Source organism: Dipodomys ordii, unplaced genomic scaffold (assembly GCF_000151885.1).
Source record: "Dipodomys ordii isolate 6190 unplaced genomic scaffold, Dord_2.0 Scaffold70, whole genome shotgun sequence".
NCBI classification, from domain to species: Eukaryota; Metazoa; Chordata; class Mammalia; order Rodentia; family Heteromyidae; genus Dipodomys; species Dipodomys ordii.
The window spans coordinates 3,324,399-3,343,666 of NW_012267286.1; the positions used below are offsets into that span (position 1 = coordinate 3,324,399).

Here is a 19,268-nt window from a genome sequence, read left to right on the forward strand (position 1 = left end):
CTTCCTTCCTTCCTTCCTTCCTTCCTTCCTTCCTTCCTTCCTTCCTTCCTTCCTTCCTTTCTTCTTTCCTTCCTTCCTTCCTCCCTCCCTCCCTCTCTCTCTCTCTCTCTTCTCTTCTCTCTCTCTCTCTCACACACACAGATTCTATAATCCAGCACATATAAAGTATTTTTTATTGTTACCTAGAGAATAAGGAAGGTTTTTTATTTTAACATGATTCAGTACACACTGTGTGTGTTTGTGTGTGACACTGTGCCTCAAGCAAAAGTTTCATGAAGCCTTAAGTTCCTTTAATATGAAACACCCTTCAATATGTTCTAGGTTGCCTGTTTATTGTTGGATTTTTCCTCCTTTAAAAACAAGTCTATTGTTTCATTGCAGTAGTAATACCTCTTCATCAGCAAGAGATTTGCCAGTTCCGAAATACCTTGTTCTCTATTGTGTAGTACTGCCTGGCATTTCCTTATTTCCTGTGCTTATCACAGCTGATATGTTTCAGAGAACATGGTGTGGTAGGCTAGAGAAACAATTTCTTCTTTCATTTCTTTTCCACTTTTTGCTTTATTTTGTTTTGTTTTTAACTAAGGGTTGAACTTCAGCCTCATATGATTGGCAAGTACTGTATCTACCTCTAAGCTTTTTCTGTAGGGCTGAGGAGACCGCCACAGAATCTCTCTCTCTCCTCCCCCCTCTTCTCTCATTCTCTCTCTCCCTCTCATATTCTAAAGTTAAGGATAGTTGTGAGAAATAAATATTGGAAGAGGTAGTAAGAGCAAAGAAAATGAACATTCCCAGATTTTACTGTCTCTGATTTCTCCTAACATATTTATTTTTATGGGAAATCACCAGAATGGGATTTTAAATGAGCTATGTAGCTGCTTACTTTTCTGTTTTCTTTGAGATTCTATAACCAACCATTTTTGAGCGTTCCCCCCCCAAAAAAAGAACTAATTGTTTTCTCTCACTGTTTGTCCTATCATTTGGTCTATGTGTTCAATGATCACTGTCAGCAGCTCATGTCTCTATACCTCCCAACCTCTCTTCAGTTCAGATTCTCCCAAGTTACAGACCTTTTGATCATATAAAAGCACAGTTGAGTAGACTTGCTTATAATTAATTCTAGATTATCAGAAGACATCACAATTCTTCCTTATCAGTCTTGTATGTTACTAGCCTAATCCTATATATCTCATGGAAGCTGAAACTGGTGTAACTTGTATTTTAATCTTGAATCAGGAATGGGTGGGAAATTAGGAATAAAAAGCCAGACTTTTCTGCCCAGGCTAGCTTTGAGCTGCAGTTCTCAGATCTCAGCCTCCTGAGCAGCTAGGATTACAGGCGTGAGCCACTGAAACCCGGCCAAACACAACATTTTATTTAACCTTAGTATTATTCTCCACGATTTTCTCACAGTGTAATTTATTTGTCCCCATTAGCTCATTTGTAGGGATAGCATTGCCATAATTCAAAAGCACTGAATAAAACTAGTGGATGGAGATTTATGGTAAAATAGTCTTGTTGTTCCTATTTGTTATTTTGTGTCTATTTTTATAATGGTGATGTAGCAATAGAATTGGATGAAATGTGGGTAATTTGAGTATTCATGAATAAATAGACTATGGATTTCTTACAAACCAAAACATATACAAGATATTTACTTACACACTTTGGTTTATTAACTATTTCAAGTTAGTTTGAAAATGAAAAGTATATGCAGATATTCTCTATTTTCTCCAGCCACAGACTTTCCCTAGGTTCTCATGTTTTTCAGTCTCATAAATAAAATGTTAGACTAAGGGAAAAAAATGGGGTCTCTGATCAGCACAGCTGGTTTACTGGGACCTCAAATACTGGTTTTGAATTCCAAAACCTGTTTCTGTGTTTTTTAGAATAGTTTGTAAATTAATGTACATGTTCATGTAATAGAGTTACTTTAAAAAGTGCTTAATTTTTAGTCTCTATTCTTAAGTATAAACAATTTATTTTTAAAAATAATTGAATGCTAGTTAATATTCAATTGAAAAGTAGATTTATCAGTATAGGAAAATATTTACAATTTTATTAAAGTAGTCTTTCATTTTCTGATGTAGATGTTATTTGATTTTTTTTGAGTGATGAATAATGGGTTGCTTGGCCTGTATTAGTGGGGCATATTGCTAAATATTTTATTAAGAGTACATACTGCATGGGCAGTGATGGCTTACATCTGAAATATTTGTTACTCAGGAGGCTAAATCAGAGCATTATAGTTCAAACCAGCCTGGGCAAGAAAAATTTTAAATGTGTCAAATTAATATATTTTATATTGAAGTGATAAAAAAACAGCTGGATGTAATCTTATTAACTGTATCATCTATGCTATAAGAAATAGAGACTGAATAAAAAAACCAGAAATGCCTTTAGTTTTCCACGAGTATTTTTAATTGGTCTTTGAGTGTGGTTGTCAGTGCTTCTGTTTGTGGATTTGTTTTTTTTTGTTTTTTTTTTTTTGAAAATTGGTCTCTAGAGATCAACAATGTTGACACAGAAGACCCAGTAGTAGAGCTGAAATTTCTCTCTTCAGTGATGCTTTTAACTGTTAAAATGGCCTACTACTGGTATAGGTGTTTTTTTTTAAATTTACAAATGAATTCAATATTGGCATCCTGCTTTTGGCATGTTATATGACCTAGCTTGGCTAGTGCTTGCTCTGGCTGTGAATTATAATTAACTACTGATGGGAATATAAAAAGGATCTGACTTGCAAGCTGCCATTTTTCCATCCTAGTATATGAACTGAATCCAGCTACCACAAGTCTTATAACACAGAAAAGCTAAAAATGCAGAATCTGTCCCATTTATATCCAAAGCTGATGCTCAGAAACCACGAATAGTGATTACAGGGATGCAATGCAATCTGTTCTCTGTGAATTACTTTATTAGTATTGTGATAACATTGGCAGTATTGCCCTACCATGTTCAATTTCAGAGAATTATACTAATTCCTTCATGCTTTCGAGGCCAAACTTGTTCTTTTTCTGCTAAAAAAAAATTACCTATGACATAGAAAGAATTATCTGAAGACAATTACACATTTCAGATTAAGTCATTACTGTGGATGTATCTTTTGTTGCCCACAATACTTTATCCCCTACTTTGTGACTTGAAACAGTCCCAGTTCATTATTTGCCTTAATATTTTGAGTTGATGGGTTCCATCAGATGATGTTTTTTAATGCATGTGTCTATGGTCACTCACAGAGTTATGAGCTTTGCTAGTGATGAGGTATTAAGGTGACTTCTCACTATCGCTCTGGTCTTTCAGTATGCTAACACAACTTTTTAGCACTGCAGTTGGTTTGCAAGAACTCAACTGGAGAATACTAAGGTTGAGAAGGCTCTGTTTGCCTCACATAGGCAAATCATATAAGAGAGGGAACCAAGAAATGAAGAAGGATATGATTTTTGTTTGTTTGCTTTGGGAATTGATTTCAGCTCAGCGCCTCCTGTTCTTGCTTTTATTTTATATTATTTTTGTCACTCAAGACTGGCAGTTTACCACTTGAGCCATGCCTCCACTTCTAGCTTTTTGCTGGTTGAATTTCACAGATTTGTCTGCCTAGGCTGGCTTCAAGCCTTGATTTTCAGATCTCAGTCTTTTTACTAGGATTACAGGTGTGCGCCACCAGCTTTAGCTGTGGTGAAATCTTTTAAGAACAAATGACCGGAAGAGAAAGCAGAACTACTATGATGATTTGAATACAAACTACCAGAATGGTAATATATAAAGAAGAGAGAGGAAGTGAATTAAGCCATGGATCAACTAACTTTGGGACTAGTTTAGCCTCAGAGGCAATTTTTTTTCCCCTTAGAAGTCCATATTTCAAGTTCTGGAATTTAAAATCTTATTCCAGATAAGTATATGGCTGTTTCTGTTTAAGAAAAATCACTTGTTTGATCTTAAAACTTAATTTTACCTTTCAGCAAACTTCAGAGAAGTGTAACTAACCACAAGCTATCTTAACAGCTTTTCTCATTATCTTCTCTAAATATTCCCTCAAAAACCATTGTAGAAATGGCTGTCATTAGGCTAATTGTGTGCAGCCATATGTGTGGCTTATGGCATCGGCAGCAAGCAGTTGTGTCAAGAACGTGATACAATATGCTTTGGCACACATCAGACACAAAGCAGCCAGGCTAGCCGAGATCCCAATCTTGAATTAACAGCCTTGATGAGTAGAATGACAGATTGTCCTGTGGCCCCTTTGGTATGGAAAGGAATTGACAATTATTTTAGGAAATGATGAGCATAACATGTTATAAATGCAAACATTTTTCAATCATTGAGTATCTGTAACAAGGAAATAAAGGATAGAAAATGAAGGATACTTTCAACTGACTGCAGAGTCTCGAAGAGAAGCAGATAATGGCAGTGACTATAAAGTATGGGGCAGACTGAACAGTCAAAACATCAACTCTGACAATAGAGTGGAAGAGTTAAAATTAACTAAAAAAGAAACAAGTTTATTCCCTAAGATGCTGTAATTATGTGGCATAGTGCCATGACTGTATTACATAGTTTTGTTACCAAATGACTGTGATGATTGTGTAGAAAGAAGCTGAGAGGGAAATAAGAAAGGAAGAAGGGATATTTGTACCTTTCAATCATAAATTGAGAGAAATTAGATCAAGGTTGGCCAGAGTAAAAGCAAGAGTCCTTATCTGAAAAGTAACTAAAGCAGTTGAGCTCAATTCTAGTTTAGGAGGCAAAGAGCTGAGGTTCAAAACCAGCATGGGCAGGAAAGTCTATGAGACTCTTATCTCCAGTTTACCAACACAGTGCTGGAAATGTAGGTATGACTTCAATTATAGAACAGCAGATTAGGAACAGACCATAGGCTCTGTAGGTTCCAAAACTGGCACATGCCTGTGAGTGCGCGTGTGTGTGTGCATGAGGAAACACACAAAGTACAACACAAAACAAAACTAAAGCAAAATAGGGTGATGTGCTTCAAGTGATAGAGTACTAGCCTAGCAAGCATAAGACCTGAGTTCAAACCCAGTAGTATCAAAAAAACCCACCAAGATTATGACCCACAAAACCATATTTAGAAAACAATTGTCTGTAATTTTGAATAACTCAAAAGTCTATTTTTCTACACTTGGAGAAAATTCCAGAGAGGGATTCAGTAGAGATTTTTATAATGTACCAGCAGTGATACCGTCAGGAGATAGAATTGGATTGTAAAACATGGAATAGTATAAAGTGTATAGTGGAGGAATTTTTATGCATTCTGTTGACTTCTCTGGACGACTTCAGTCTGTGTGGTAACCTGAATGTGTAACAACACAGTGTCTGTGTGGTAGTCATCCCTGCACTGTTCAAACACTGACGCTTTTGTAGGAACTCTTGTGATGTTTGATGTTTGCCTTGCCTTCTATTACCCCAGTAAGGGTAAGCTACCACCCAAGGGATTGGGTTAAATAGAATTAATCATCTATGAGGGATTGAGGGAATGAATCAGAGGGTTTATACAAAACTAAACATCAGAATAGCATGCCTGTAAGTTTTAAATGTGCATTGAATGTGGTGAGAAACAGACCCTGGTTTTAGCTAGAATTTTCTGCCAAGTCTAACTCATTGGAAACTCTTATGATCTTGAAAAACTAATTTATTTTTTTTCAATAATGTTCTAGGTACATCGAAATTATAGCTAATGATTTAGTATGGGTTTTGGAGAGACTTGAGTAAAGAAGGAACATACAAGCCGGGTGCCGGTGGCTCATGCCTGTAATCCTAGCTACTCAGGAGGCAGAGATCTGAGGATCATGATTCAAAGCCAGCCCAGGCAGGAAAGTCTGTGAGACTCTTATCTCCAATAAACTACCAGGAAACTAAAAGTGGCATGGTGGCTCAAATGGTAGAGTGCTTGCCTTGAGCTGAAGAGCTGAGGGACAGTGCCCAGGCCCAGAGTTCAAGCCACATGACCAACAATAAAAATAAACAAAAAACAAAACAAGGAACATACATAGTAAACTGAGTATTGTGGTACACACCATAACCCCAACTCTCAGGAGGTCGAGGCAAGAAGATCAATCATGAGTTCTAGGCCAGCCAGGGCTATATAGTAAAACCCATCTCAAAGAAAACAAACTGAAAAACTTAAAAATGTTATTTTAACAGATGAGCCAGACAGTATTATTCCAGAACCAAAGAGCAGGGAGACCCTTTATTGGACTTACAAGGATTACTCTTGCTATCCCTATTTATAGTCAGTATGTGAGTTAGTGAAGGCATGAACTAAAGCGAGTGAAGTATATGACAAGAAAGTTTATGACTTGTTGGAACCTGGTAACTTTAGGTATATGCTATAATAATTATTAATATTTACATAGCATTTATGTGGCAGTATGTGGATGATTTTTACCTTTATTGTACCTTTATTCTCAAGTATTTTCAGAAGAGTAGATATGGATATCATTACAAATTAAATAATTTTTAAGTTGCCATAGTTAATCATCATTAGTATCAAAATTCAGACTTTGAATCAGTCTCATCCCAAGACAAGCTGAAAGTGTATTGATATATTAAAAGGCTCAAATAAAAAATGGCATTCACATTTCCATTTAGAGACAGTTGCCTCCTGCAAGACTGGCTTTATGTTGATCATTGGCATAAGCATAATAGAAACTTTCTTCTTTGTTTTTCTTAGTGAGACTCCATGACAGCATATCGGAAGAAGGCTTCCATTACTTGGTGTTCGATTTGTAAGTATATTCATTTCCTTTTAGAAGATATTTGAGACCATGTTCAATTAAACATAACTTTTCTCATTGCCTGGCCCAAATTAATCACCACTACATTATTTTTAAGTGTTCTTTCAAGTCATGTTTTGCCCTAATTCTTTTGAAGAGAAAACGACTACTTGGTAATGTTTTATGTGAAATTATTTATGAGTCTGTTTCTCTCTGCATTGCCCATTGGATATCATGATGTACAAAAATGATGACACGAATAAAATTGTCTGTTGGATGTTTAAGAATTTTTAAAATGTATATGACTTTTTTTAAAGACTGAAAGGAAGAAACTGTGATGATTTAAGTTGATTTAAACTACTTGGGACTTTTAAACTGAGATTCTCTCAGGAAGATAGTGCTCCTGGCAAGTATACAGAAAAGCAGGTGACATGCATGGCTGGTTGGTCTTTTATATGGAAGTCTCACTTTCTTGAAATCGTTTTGATACTACTTATGAAGAGATTAAGAAATGGCTGATTCATTTGACATAGTCATCTCACTTCTGGAAACAAGCACATGGCAAAAATACACTAACTATGGGTAAAGTTGCCATACTGGTGAATCAAATGTGTGTGATGTAAAATAAACAACAAAGCTGTACTCTGCATAGCCCTTGTATGTAGGATCCTTTCCACAACTAAAGCTAATGTTTGGTAGCCATGTTGTGATAGTAGTCCTCCCTCTTTAGTCCTTTCTCAAACATACTGTTTTTGTTCTTGCTTTCTGGTATTTAAAGAGCCTTTTTCTTACTGTTTACTTGCTTGATCTTCCTTTAGATATTTAATTTTGAGATAGGTCTCACTCTTTAGCCTGTACTCCAAGCTGGCATGGAAATCATGATCTTCCTGTCTGTCTCCAGACAACTGAAATTACCTATGTGAGCCATCACACCTGGCCCTTTAAGCCACTGTTTTAGAGTCAGGTATGCTAGTCATAAATTCTTGATTTACCTTTTTCAAAGAATATCTTGGTTTCCCTTCATTCCTAAATGACGTTGGTAAATTCTTTGTTTTTTTTTTAATTGTGAGAATACCATACAGAGGAGTTACAATTACATGGGCAAGATAATGAGTACATTTCTTATCAAGCATTGTTGCCTACTTGTTTTCTCCCCTTCTCATCCCTTCCCATACTCCTCTTCCCACCTGGTCCTCCCCCCATCCCCACCAAAGTTGTTAAGTTCATTTTTCAACATAACAACTTGTATATCTCATTGTTGCAATGAGTCCACCTGTATCCCTAGTTAAATGATTTGTTTCTTTCCCTTCCCCTCCACAAATTATACCAACATTAAATACAGTGAAAGTATGGATTATACTGTGGGGGAGGAACATACAAAGCAGCATAGAAATCATCTTATAAATATGATAGAAACAATCGCATGAAAGGAAAAAGAAACAAAAAAATTGAATACTTATCTTGGTGCTCATTTCCCTAACATCAACTTATCTGACCTTTTCTGCTTGACTCAGAAATATACTAGTTATTGCAAATAAGGGAAACCATGGGACCTATGTTTCTTTGGGCCTGGCTTACTTCACTTAATATATTTTTTTCCAAGACTTTCCATTTCCTAACAAATGGGACAATGTCATTCTTTCTGATAGAGGCATAGAATTCCATTGTGTGTATATACCACATTTTCTTGATCCATTCATCTACTGAGGGGGATCTGGGTTGGTTCCATATCTTAGCTATGGGTAAATTCTTTTCTTCAGTAGTGTGCTACTTTCTTCTCCATGCATAGTTTTTTTGTTTTGTTTTGTGCCAGTCCTGAGGTTTGAATTCAGGGACTGGGTCCTTTCCCTGAGTTTTATTGCTGCTCAAGACTAGTGTTCTATCACTTGAGCTGCATCTCTTAATTGGAGATAAGAGTAACTATACTTTCCTACCATGACTGGCTTTGAACTGTGAGCCTCAGATCTCAGTCTACTGATTAACTAGGATTACAAGCATGAGCCATCTTCTCTCAGGTAACACCTTGTTTTCAAAAGAGATATTTTCCCTCATTCTTGTTATTTTACCCCAAAAGATAATAAAGTATTTTTTCTCTCTGACTGCAGTAGTGATTTTTCCTTCGTCATTGATTTTTTTTTTTTAATTTGTGATGTGTCTTGCCTTACATTTCTTTTTTTATATTTTCTGGATTTGCTTAGCCTCAGGAATATGTAAGTCTATGTCCAACAAACTTGGGAATCTTTTAAATATTATTTCTGTGAATTCTCTTTTAGCCTCAACTTTCTCTGCTTAAAAAAATAGTATTTTAAGTAGTTGTAGAAAGTGATTTTCATTTCTTACTGCTTTTGAAATTCTGGAGACATAATATTGGATTTTTGTTGTTGTCATTAGAGTTCCATAAATTTCTGAGATTCTGCTATCTACTGCCCCACCTACCATACCCTGTGTCTATTTTTTCTTTCTGGTTTTTTTTTTTTTTTTTTGTCAGTCATGGGGCTTGAACTCTGGGCCTGGGTGCTGTTTCTAAGCTCTTCGGCTCAAGGCGAGCACTCTACCACTTGAGCCACAGTGCCAGTTCCTCTTTCTGTTTTTATGATTGGGCATTTACATTGCTTTTGTCTTCAAGTTTGGATTGCCTGTTTCTTTCCTCTGTTTGTTTGTTTTCCCATTCTGCTATTTGGCTTATTCATTAGATCTTTGTAAAAACTGAGTTATTTCTTTTTTTCAATTATAATTTCCTCTTTTTCTTTCTATCCTGTATTTCTTTGCTAAAATTTTCCATAGTTCCTATTTTTTCCATGTGTGTTCACTTTTGCATTTGCTATATCAAAATATTCCTCAAGGTATCCCAACAACATCTTCATTTTGGCACTGCTGTCTGCTGATTGGTGTCTCATTGGAATGGAGCTTTTCTGGCTTTTGATAATTAAAGATCATTTGGATTATTGTCTGCTGCACATTTTGGGGTATTATTTTATGGAACTCTATATCTGCTTAATTCTTCCTTGCAGCAAGCTTTCTCACCAACAGGAATAAGGAGGTGCTATCTTTATAAACAAACAGCTCAGGTCTGGACTCAGCCTCCACAAACTGTCCTCAGCCTACATGGGTGGATGGGTGGGCAGGAATCACAGCACTGAATCACAGGATTTTATTCAATGTACTATATTCTATTTAATTATTTATTAAGAATCAGACCTGTTATTTCTTAATGGACTTAATTGGTCAACTACCCTTTGTTATGCAAAACAGGGCATGATACTATGAACTATGTACTTCATTCTACAATGAATAGTGGAATCACAGACATTTTTTTTTCAAATTCTTATGCCTTTTTAACCAACAGGAATATTTGGGCTTCAAAAATTTACATATTGGGGTTGGGAAGGTGGCTCAGTGGTAGAGCGCTTGCCTTGCATGCGTTAGGCCCTGGGTTCAATTCCTCAGCACCACATAAGCAAAAAGAAAAAAAAAGCTGGAAGTGGCTCTGTGGCTCAAGTGATAGAGCGCTAGCCTTGAGCTGAAGAGCTGAGGGACAGCGCCCAGGCCCAGAGTTCAGGTCCCACAACCGGACCCCCCCCAAAAAATTTTTACATATTATAGAGAAAAAATAATAAATATATGGAGAAACTAATGGAAGAAAAAAAGATACCTGAAAACGTACATTTGTTCATTCACTTTGCTGTCAAACCTTGCTATTTAAAGAGAAGAATTACTCTCCCTGGTGGGGGTGGGGTAAGAAAAGGGAATGACTTTCTCAAAGAGAAATCTGGACCATAAGCTCAAGCAGATTAGGGGAGCAAAAAGAACTCTTCCTGCATCCATGGAGTTTTAGTTACCCTAGCTCAAAATAATTGTTTTGCCTCCCTGACACATTTTTAGGGTAGCAAATTAGGCTTCCTTTCCTCCATGAGAAGTATTCCAATGTTAGGGTAAATCCTCTGACTTCTCAGTTCCCACAGTCACCAAGTTATTTATAAGTTATGCCTGAATTTTATAGAATCCCATATAAAGAGAATAATGAGAATCAGACTTTAGTTTGTTGTCTCACATGTCATAATTTTAAATTTCATCAAAATGATTGGTCATCTGGTGCAGGTGATAATCTAATCACTCAGGAAGCTGAGATCTGGGGACCATAGCTCAAAGCCAGTTTGGGTGAGAAAGTCCATTAAGAGTCTTATCTCCAATTAACCACCAAAAAAAGTGTCAGAAGTAGAGCTGTGTCTCAGGTATGCTAGCCTTGCTCAGAGACAGTGCCCAGGCCCTGAGTTCAAGCCTCAGGGATGGCCAAAAAAAAAAAAAAAGAAATGAAGAACATAAAAAGTAAGAATTAACAAAATAAATAAAAAGATTTACAAAGCTGGGTGCTGGTGGCTCATAGTTGTAATACTAACTACTCAGGAGGCTAAGATCGGAGGATTCTGGTTCAAAGTCAGCCCAGGCAGGAAAGTCCTTAAACTCCTAACTCCAATTAACAACTAGAAAACCAGAAGTGGTTCTCTGGCTTAAAGTGATAGAGTGTTAGCCTTAATCGAAAAGGCTCAGGGACAGCACCCAAGCCCTAAGCTTAAGCCCCACACACGACCAACAAAACATAAGATTTACAACTACAATATAGGAATGATATTTGTCTGTTTTTATTGTCTCTGAAATCAAAACAGAGACCTCAAAAGGTGAAATTTACATACAGACTATAATATGATATGTCCAGCAATTAATCTCTACTTCTACAATGCAAAGCTCAGACTTTTTGCCATTATTACCTAGTATTTAAACTTTAAGATGTGGATTTTTACTATTCTCATCAAAATGCTTTGTCAGAAAAATGAGATTAGTTGACACTATTCAAAAAAGCACTGAGCTTTAGAGACAATTGAAGAGTAATGGTTACGATACAGGTTTATAGTGGCCCAGAAGAATACAGCCAATAAAAGTACATTATTCTTCAAAAGTATCTACTTGTGGGGAAAAATCAAGGAGGAGGAAAAGTATGTTGCTTTGGAAACATGTAGATTTTCAATATAGTTAGGGGAAGTATGGTATTAAAGTACAAATGGAATACTCATATGGAAAAATTGGAAGCCACTTAGCCAATCAGTTCCAAGATAAAGTAAGTATTTGAATTCCTAAAGAAGGAATGTCCCTTGTGTTCCTCCTTTCCATGCTGGTTTTGGCAGGGCAGTACTTGTGCCTGCTTCCTGTGGAATGTCAGACATTCAGAGTCAAATGGGAAGTTCTATTTTTATAGGTGCATTGAGTCATTTTCTAGTGGAGTACTTTTTGCTTGCTAAACTACCAACTAAAGAGGACATAAGTTCTATGTGAATAAAAGTTTCTCATTAATTAATATATTTTTTAAAATTTATATATATAGATATACTACTGTGTTTGTATAGAGAAAGAAACAGACATGAAGAGAGAGATAAACATTTTTTTCTTTTTTTATAGTCAAGGTGATGTACAGAGGGGTTACAGTTACATAAGTAAGGTAATAAGTACATTTCTTGTCAAACTTGTTACCCTTTCCCTCATTTTTCTCCTACTTTCCCTCCCCCCCATCCTCCCTACTCCTTGAGAGAGACAGATTTATATTGTGGTCTTGATATATAACCTGAGCTATTTTTCATATTGGAATCTTCCTGCCTTTGAGGTGCTGAAATTACAGGTGTTCACTGCTGCGCCCAGCTTAAATGTGCATTTTTTAATTAGCTATTTGTCACCAGCTCCAACTGCAAAGTTTTAATAGCTTCTTTTACAAATAAATTTAGGAACCAGGTTATCTTGTGGTTTTTCTACATGGTCACAAATCAAAGTTCTTCACAGCAAATAAGAAACTGCCCTGACTTCAGAATCACCCTCACTTGAGAGTTGTGCCTGGCAAGGTTTTCAGACATATGTCATCTGCTCTGAAGAGCAGAAGGGCTAATAATAGACATGTGGATTTAAGTAAAATCTAAGGGAAACCAAGAAAGTGAAGGCATTAAATTACATTGTAGTCCTCTAGTTGGAAGCATACAGGGAGGAGAATTTGGCCTGTAGCAGATTCTTCAGAGGGCTTTTGAGAAATAAAAACTTCCTTGTATATGTGTGAAAATGGAAGCAGGTAAATTGAGGGGACTGTGAAGGGGTTGGGAGAGTGCCATGGAAGGGGTAACATGGATCATGATATATAGTACTCTCAAACTGACATATTGAATTGAAACCCTTTTGTACAACTTCTTGTAGCTAATGCTAAAACACCAAAAAAAAAAAAAAGCAAAGAACGAACCTAATAAGTTATAAGTAAAAGAAAGAAGGCCTTAACAAAAAACGTTTAATTGCAAATACACATCAGTGTGGGAAATTTATTTTCTCTGAACAATCTGAGTTGCCTGGAACCTTGTAAATTAGATTGAAGGCAGCTTAAGAATATCTATGGCAAATGGAATGTTATTAACATATTTTATTTTACATACTCAGAGAGGAATTATAACTCAAAAGGATGGTTAGAATTTGAGCTTAAACCACAACTTAATAAAAAACAATACTTATTTAATACAAGAAATGTTTGTGGGGAGAGGCTACAAATTATGGAAAGGCGAGTATAAGAGAAGACTTTAGGTTAGATAAGGGCTAACAAGGTATATAAGTTGTCCTAGGGGTTAACTTCTGTGTTCCCCAAAGAGTTAGAGAGAGAGAAATAATTTATAAATATAGTTCCTGCTTTTAGGCCATCTAAGAATGCAGAGAGACTTTTCTTATATCTGATTCTTCTGAATTGCATCCAGCTCAAGAGAATTCTTATGACCACATGGCTTATTTGAGGGAGGGTAACGAATTTTATTTTTCCTCTCTAGTCCCTTGTGTGTCTCAGAATTTCTATATCAAGAAGACTTATAGTGTGTGTGTACATGTCACAAAATTCAGATTTGTCACTCAGCTCCCCAAAAGCATGAGAAACAGGCCAGAGAATTATACTTGTGTTGAATTTTCGTCATGTCCACAGAGAGTTAAAGGTGGATAGATTAAAATAAGGTGCATCGATCCTCAGTGCCAAAGCTATCCAGGGTTAACTGTAACAACATGTCTCTAAACCCTGTTTTTCTTATACAGCATGCTCTTGTGGGACTGGGTGAAAAAAGTCTGTAAAGCCATCTCTAAAATCTTTCTTGTTTTGTAAAACCTGGCTGCTATTCTCATGGATTTGAGATTTCTGGAAGAATTAATGAGACTTGATGTCATTTATAAATATTAAAAACATGTTTAATATCTAACCTACTAGAGAAAATGCGGTTACTACATTTAATAAACAAAAGACCATTTGTGTCCTTTAGTGAAAAAAACTTCTTGATACATAAAGTACTTTTTCTTTTAAACATTTCATTCTCTGTTATTAAAGTTTTTCTATTCATGTTGCCAGATAAGAAATTGTCATTGCATACATGAAAGTGGCCTACTAAGTTTTTTTGAGGGGGAGAGAAAGGCAGTATTCAATTAAGTGCCCCATATTAAAAAATTCAAAAGTGATATCTGAAGGGAATTTGGTTTGATGTTTAACTTTTCCCCATCTTATCACATTTATAATAGGCAAAACATTAGCCAACTTGAAGGCTTTGTAATTGTTATTAGAAAACATGTTTATCAGTTGAACTTAAAATATTAAAAATAACAAATTACACAGATTGGATGACAGAGTGACACTTATTAGTAATATCAGGAGTACTTATTAGTAATATCAGGATTAAAGAGCAATTCAAACCTCATCTGTTTTTCAAAGACTATATAGTTTAGGAAGTAAATTAGATGCTAGAAATGATACCATTTTGATGTGGTAAAAGCTGTAAGTTTGACAGGGGTTTGGAGAGAGCCCCTGCATTCATTCTGGCTGCCTATTAAGAAACAACAGCAGCCTTTCAGTTAACGAGGATATCATCAGGCTCTTGGAAATAGTTTTTAATTCAATAATTGCAAGAAGATTTGGCTCTATACTTGAATAATAATGTCTTTATCTGGTTTGGATATGCATATAATGCTGGCGAATTTAAAATTTAGAATGTGTTCACTTTGCTTCTGTATTCTGGAAGAAATTGTTGATGTTATTTCTTCCTTGGATTCTTCATGCTTGGTAGAATTCTCCAGTGAACATGTATAGGTCAAGTTTCAGGTTGATTTTTTAGCCAAGATTCAGATTGTTTTCACTGTTGTTTCAATTTTGTTACTATTATAGGCCTATTATAATTATGTATTCTTTTTTTAAGTAAGTTTGTATCTTTTAAGAAATTCATTTCATCATGGGTATCACATTTGTAGACATGGAGTTCTATTTATTTATTTATTGCCTGTCCTAGGGCTTGAACTCAGGAACTGGGAGTTGTTCCTGAGCTTCTTTTGCTCAAGGCTAATGCTCTAAGACTTGAGCCACAGCACCACTTCCAGCTTTTTCTGTGTAGTTTATTGAAGATAAGAGTCTCATGGACTTCCTGCTCCAGCTGGTTTCAATCTGTGAGCCCCAGATCTCAGCCTCCTGAGTAGCTAAGATTACAGATGTGAGCCACTAGAGTTCTTTATACTATTGTTGTTATACTTTTAATGTAACGATGTCACAATGTCCTTTCTTTTATCATTGCTCTTACTTATTTGTGTTTTCCCTGATTTTTTTTCTTAGCTTAGTTAATGATATGCCTTTTATTTCTTTTATTCATCTTTTCAAAGAACTACCTTTTGGCTTTGTTACATTTCTGTATTTGTTTCCTATTTCCAGTTTCAGTGTTTCCACCTTTGATTTTTATTAACTTTTTTCTTACTTGGATTTTATTAGTTCTTTTTACATTTTAAGCGGAATCTTAAATTTGTAGGGTTTGGATCTTTGTTTCTCCCTCTCTTCAGCAGGTTCATTCAAGTATATAAATTTCCCCTTTAACACTACATTGTTGCAGCTCACAAATTTTGATGGGTTGCATTCTTATTTTCATTTACTTAAAAATATTTTAAAGTTACTCTTGAGAACTTTTTTCTATGGCTTATGTGTTTATTTAGATATTGGTTATTTAATCTCTAAGAACATTAGATTTTCCAGCTAGACATTGATTATTGTTTCTTTATTCTTTGTATGATTTCTGTTAGTGTAGGTATGTTTGATGACTTCAGATATAATGAATCTTAGTGAAAGATGAGAATGTGTACTCTTGAGAAAAATAGGCAATCTGTTGTTGCCAGGTAAAGTAGTCCATTCTTGTTGGCTACTTGCAGTTGTTTGTTAGTGCTGTGGAGTTTAGCTCCTTCCTTACTGATTTTCTTCCCCATGCATCTATTTCTGAGGGCTATTAACATTTCCAACTCTAATAACAGATTCTACTATTTTTTATTTATAATTCCAACAGTTTTAGTATTTATGTATTGTGATTTTCTCTTTTTAGGAACATACACATTAAGTGTTATCTTCTTATAACATGCACTCCTTTATGATGATAAAGTATATTTCCTTTCATCTTTAATAATTGTTTGAGATGAAGTCTACTCTGCCTTTAATATCCGTATAGATTAATGTATCTAGTTTTGCCTTCTTTTTGTTTTGTTTTGTTTTCAGGTCATGGGGCTTGAACCTACAGCCTGGGCACTATCCCTTGGGTTTTTTGTTCAAGGCTAGAATTCTACTTCTTGAACCACAGTTCTACTCTGGCTTTTCTGAGGTTAATTGGAGCTAAGAATCTCACAGTCTTTCCTGTCTGTGCTGACTTTGAACTACATGATCCTCAAATCTCACCCCCCTGAATAGCTAAGATTATAGGCTTGAGACACTAGCATCCAATTCAAATGAATGCCTTTGCCTTTTGGTTTCCTTGTAATTTTTTCAGAAGGTGGACATGATATGCTAGGTGAAAGGACCTATGGCAAATATGCCTTCATACCCGTAGAAGGCTGGGATGACAGGTGAGCGGGGAGAACATTCTAGAGTCCTGTGATTGGATCTCAGAGTTTTGATGAGCTTGTGCTTCCTGGACTGTGAATTTCACAAGTACTTAAGGCTAAATCTGTGTAGAGTTTGGGAATTCTATTCCTCAAGGCTGATTAGGCACTGATGAAACCTCAGGTAATTTTGGCTAGGATAGTTTCTCGTGCAGGTACATCTTATGAAGACCAATAACATGCTTTTCTGTATTTCCAAATAGTTCATTTTCCTTTCCAGCGGCTGGAAACAGGGGAGGATTTCTCCTCCAATATTCCCTGGAAGGATCAGATACAGATTGTGAAGATTGCTGCAATATGGGTATAGTTTGAGTATGTCCCCAAAGGGTTCATGTGTTAAAATTTAATTTCTATTGTGAGATAGAAGAATAATACAATTCTGATGTACAGATAGTGTCTTTTAAAGAGAAATCCAGAAGAGACACATATGTGACCTCTCTTTAGGTTGTCATATGATATCACTTGTCACTGTAGTACTCTGCCAGCATGTAGGCCATCCCCAGCTCATATGGGCCTTTGAGCATCTAGAGCTGTGACCCTTATAAAGTTTTGCTTTATAAAGTTTCCAAGATTCAGGTATATTCTTATAGAAATGAAAAACAGAGTGTAACGGACGTAAAACTCACCAACATACATAGCACTGCTAAGATTAGGTTCCCCTGGAGTTTTTCCCTTCTTTATAACAAGCCTTAGCAATACATCAGAGTGGAAGTTTTCCTACTTTATATGGCTTTGAGGATTCTGTTCATAGATTTCCTCTCTATTCATTTTGTCAGTTTATTCAGCTCTTTGTTTCTTATTCTTACAGAGTAAGGGGCTTCTAATGGCCTGTGCATGCTAGAGTAGAAAATGGAAAGTTCTCACTTAAAGGATACAGATTATTTACAAAGTTCAATTAAAAAACTTCTTCGTGTTGGAAATAGAAGCAAGGTATGGTTATCTGAGGAGATGTCAGAAATTAACATGTGCAATTTGATTTTTACAAATCTCCACATAATTAGAGATCTTACCTGTATGTTTCACAAACACTAAAAGTAACCAATATTGATAAAATAGTACTTTGAGTAGTTCTCAGAAAATGTTCAGTCAATGGACATCTTAAATCCCACTCCATTGGAATTTGATTTCCAGAGTCACTGAAGAAGTCTCCTGCCTCTTTAGTTTAATCAGATTTTGGAAGTACACTTTCCTCAAAAAGTTAATTAAATGTGAAACATGGACACTGATTTGATCACTGCTTTCTAAAGTAATTTCACTGAAGCTCCTGGGTCAGATGGTTGTCCTTGGGAGAGGACAGAGTTGCCCTCTTGGGTAAGAGATATTATTTTGGAAACAGTCATTATCTGTGCACCATCAGTGACCTTGAGCTGTGTAAGGTTATCTGGAACTTACAGTGTAAAAAGATCATGGACTGAGATCAGCAGTCAGCTTCCTCAGTGTCCTCCTATCATGTGGCCACCCATTTCCCCTTTCACCCTGGACTTCATAGGCAATATTTGATGTCCAGTCTTACTTTTCACTGCTACATAAGACACTCAAAACGGCAAGTTCTACTCCTGCCAGGTGGTGGTGGTGGTAGTAGTAGTAGCAGTAGTAGTAGTAGTAGTAGTAGTAGTAGTAGACTACAGTCTCCCCTACCTCACCTTCCATTCCCTTTCCCAAGTTCATTAGAATTTTAGCCATTCTCTGAAGCTAAATTTTTGTTATAATACATTTATTCAATGCTGCTTGGCTGCTAATGATATGTAAAGCACTTTCTAAATAATAGGGATAAAACCATAAACAAGAAGTAAAACCATAGCTGGGCCTGTGGCTCACTCCTGTAATCCTAGCTATTCAAGAGGCTGAGAGCTAAGGTCTGTGGTTCAAAGCCAGCCTGGGCAGGAAAGTCCATTAGACTCATCTCCAATTAACCATCAGAAAACAGGAAGTGGCACTGTGGCTCAAGTGGTAGAGCTAACCTTGAGCTGAAGAGCTGAGGGACAGCACCCAGGCCCAGAGTTCAAGCCCTATGATTGACAGGGGGAAAAAAAGGAAGTAAAAGCATAAATAAGAAGTAGTCTCTGCTGTCGAGGAGTTTACAGCCTAACAGGAATGAGAGATATACAGTAAGCTCAAGGACCAGGCAAGCATGCAATGATCTAGGTGGCACTGGTTGGGAACATGTAAAGACTCCACTTAGATTTCAAAGGCAAGCAAAAACAATGATTTTGCTCTTCTTAAGCACACAGTAATTACAATATACTTAAATTCAAAGAACTGATTTTTCTTGATTGTTCAGATGTACTTAATTAATTGATGTATCATTATATGCCACATACTGACTTTTTCTTTGGGATATTTTACTTATTTTTAGTCAGCAAGCAAAGTAAGATACTTAATTACCATGAGAGCCTAAAGCAAAGGGCTGTAATTATTTAAGAAATTAAAATCATTCCTGTCATTTCCTTTTCTCAAACTCACAAAGCACCAACACTGACACATGCGATGTATATGTGGCCTCCTATATTTCTTCCTCGGTTGCATTCTTCATTGAAACCTTTGGAAAGAAAGACTCCTTTGTGTTGTTTTGTTTTTAGGTCCCTT

At 36.2% G+C, this 19,268-nt stretch overlaps 1 protein-coding gene across 3 annotated transcripts in view; it reads left to right on the plus strand.

The window, feature by feature from the left end:
• The window catches only part of Camk2d (calcium/calmodulin-dependent protein kinase II delta), a 258,154-nt gene that overhangs the window by 117,025 nt on the left and 121,861 nt on the right, over positions 1-19,268 (plus strand). For all 3 annotated transcript variants that reach the window (XM_013023816.1, XM_013023817.1, XM_013023819.1), the window contains exon 4: positions 6,692-6,746. In XM_013023816.1, coding sequence (XP_012879270.1) covers positions 6,692-6,746 — 55 coding nt within the window. The remainder of the gene's footprint in view (positions 1-6,691; positions 6,747-19,268) is intronic.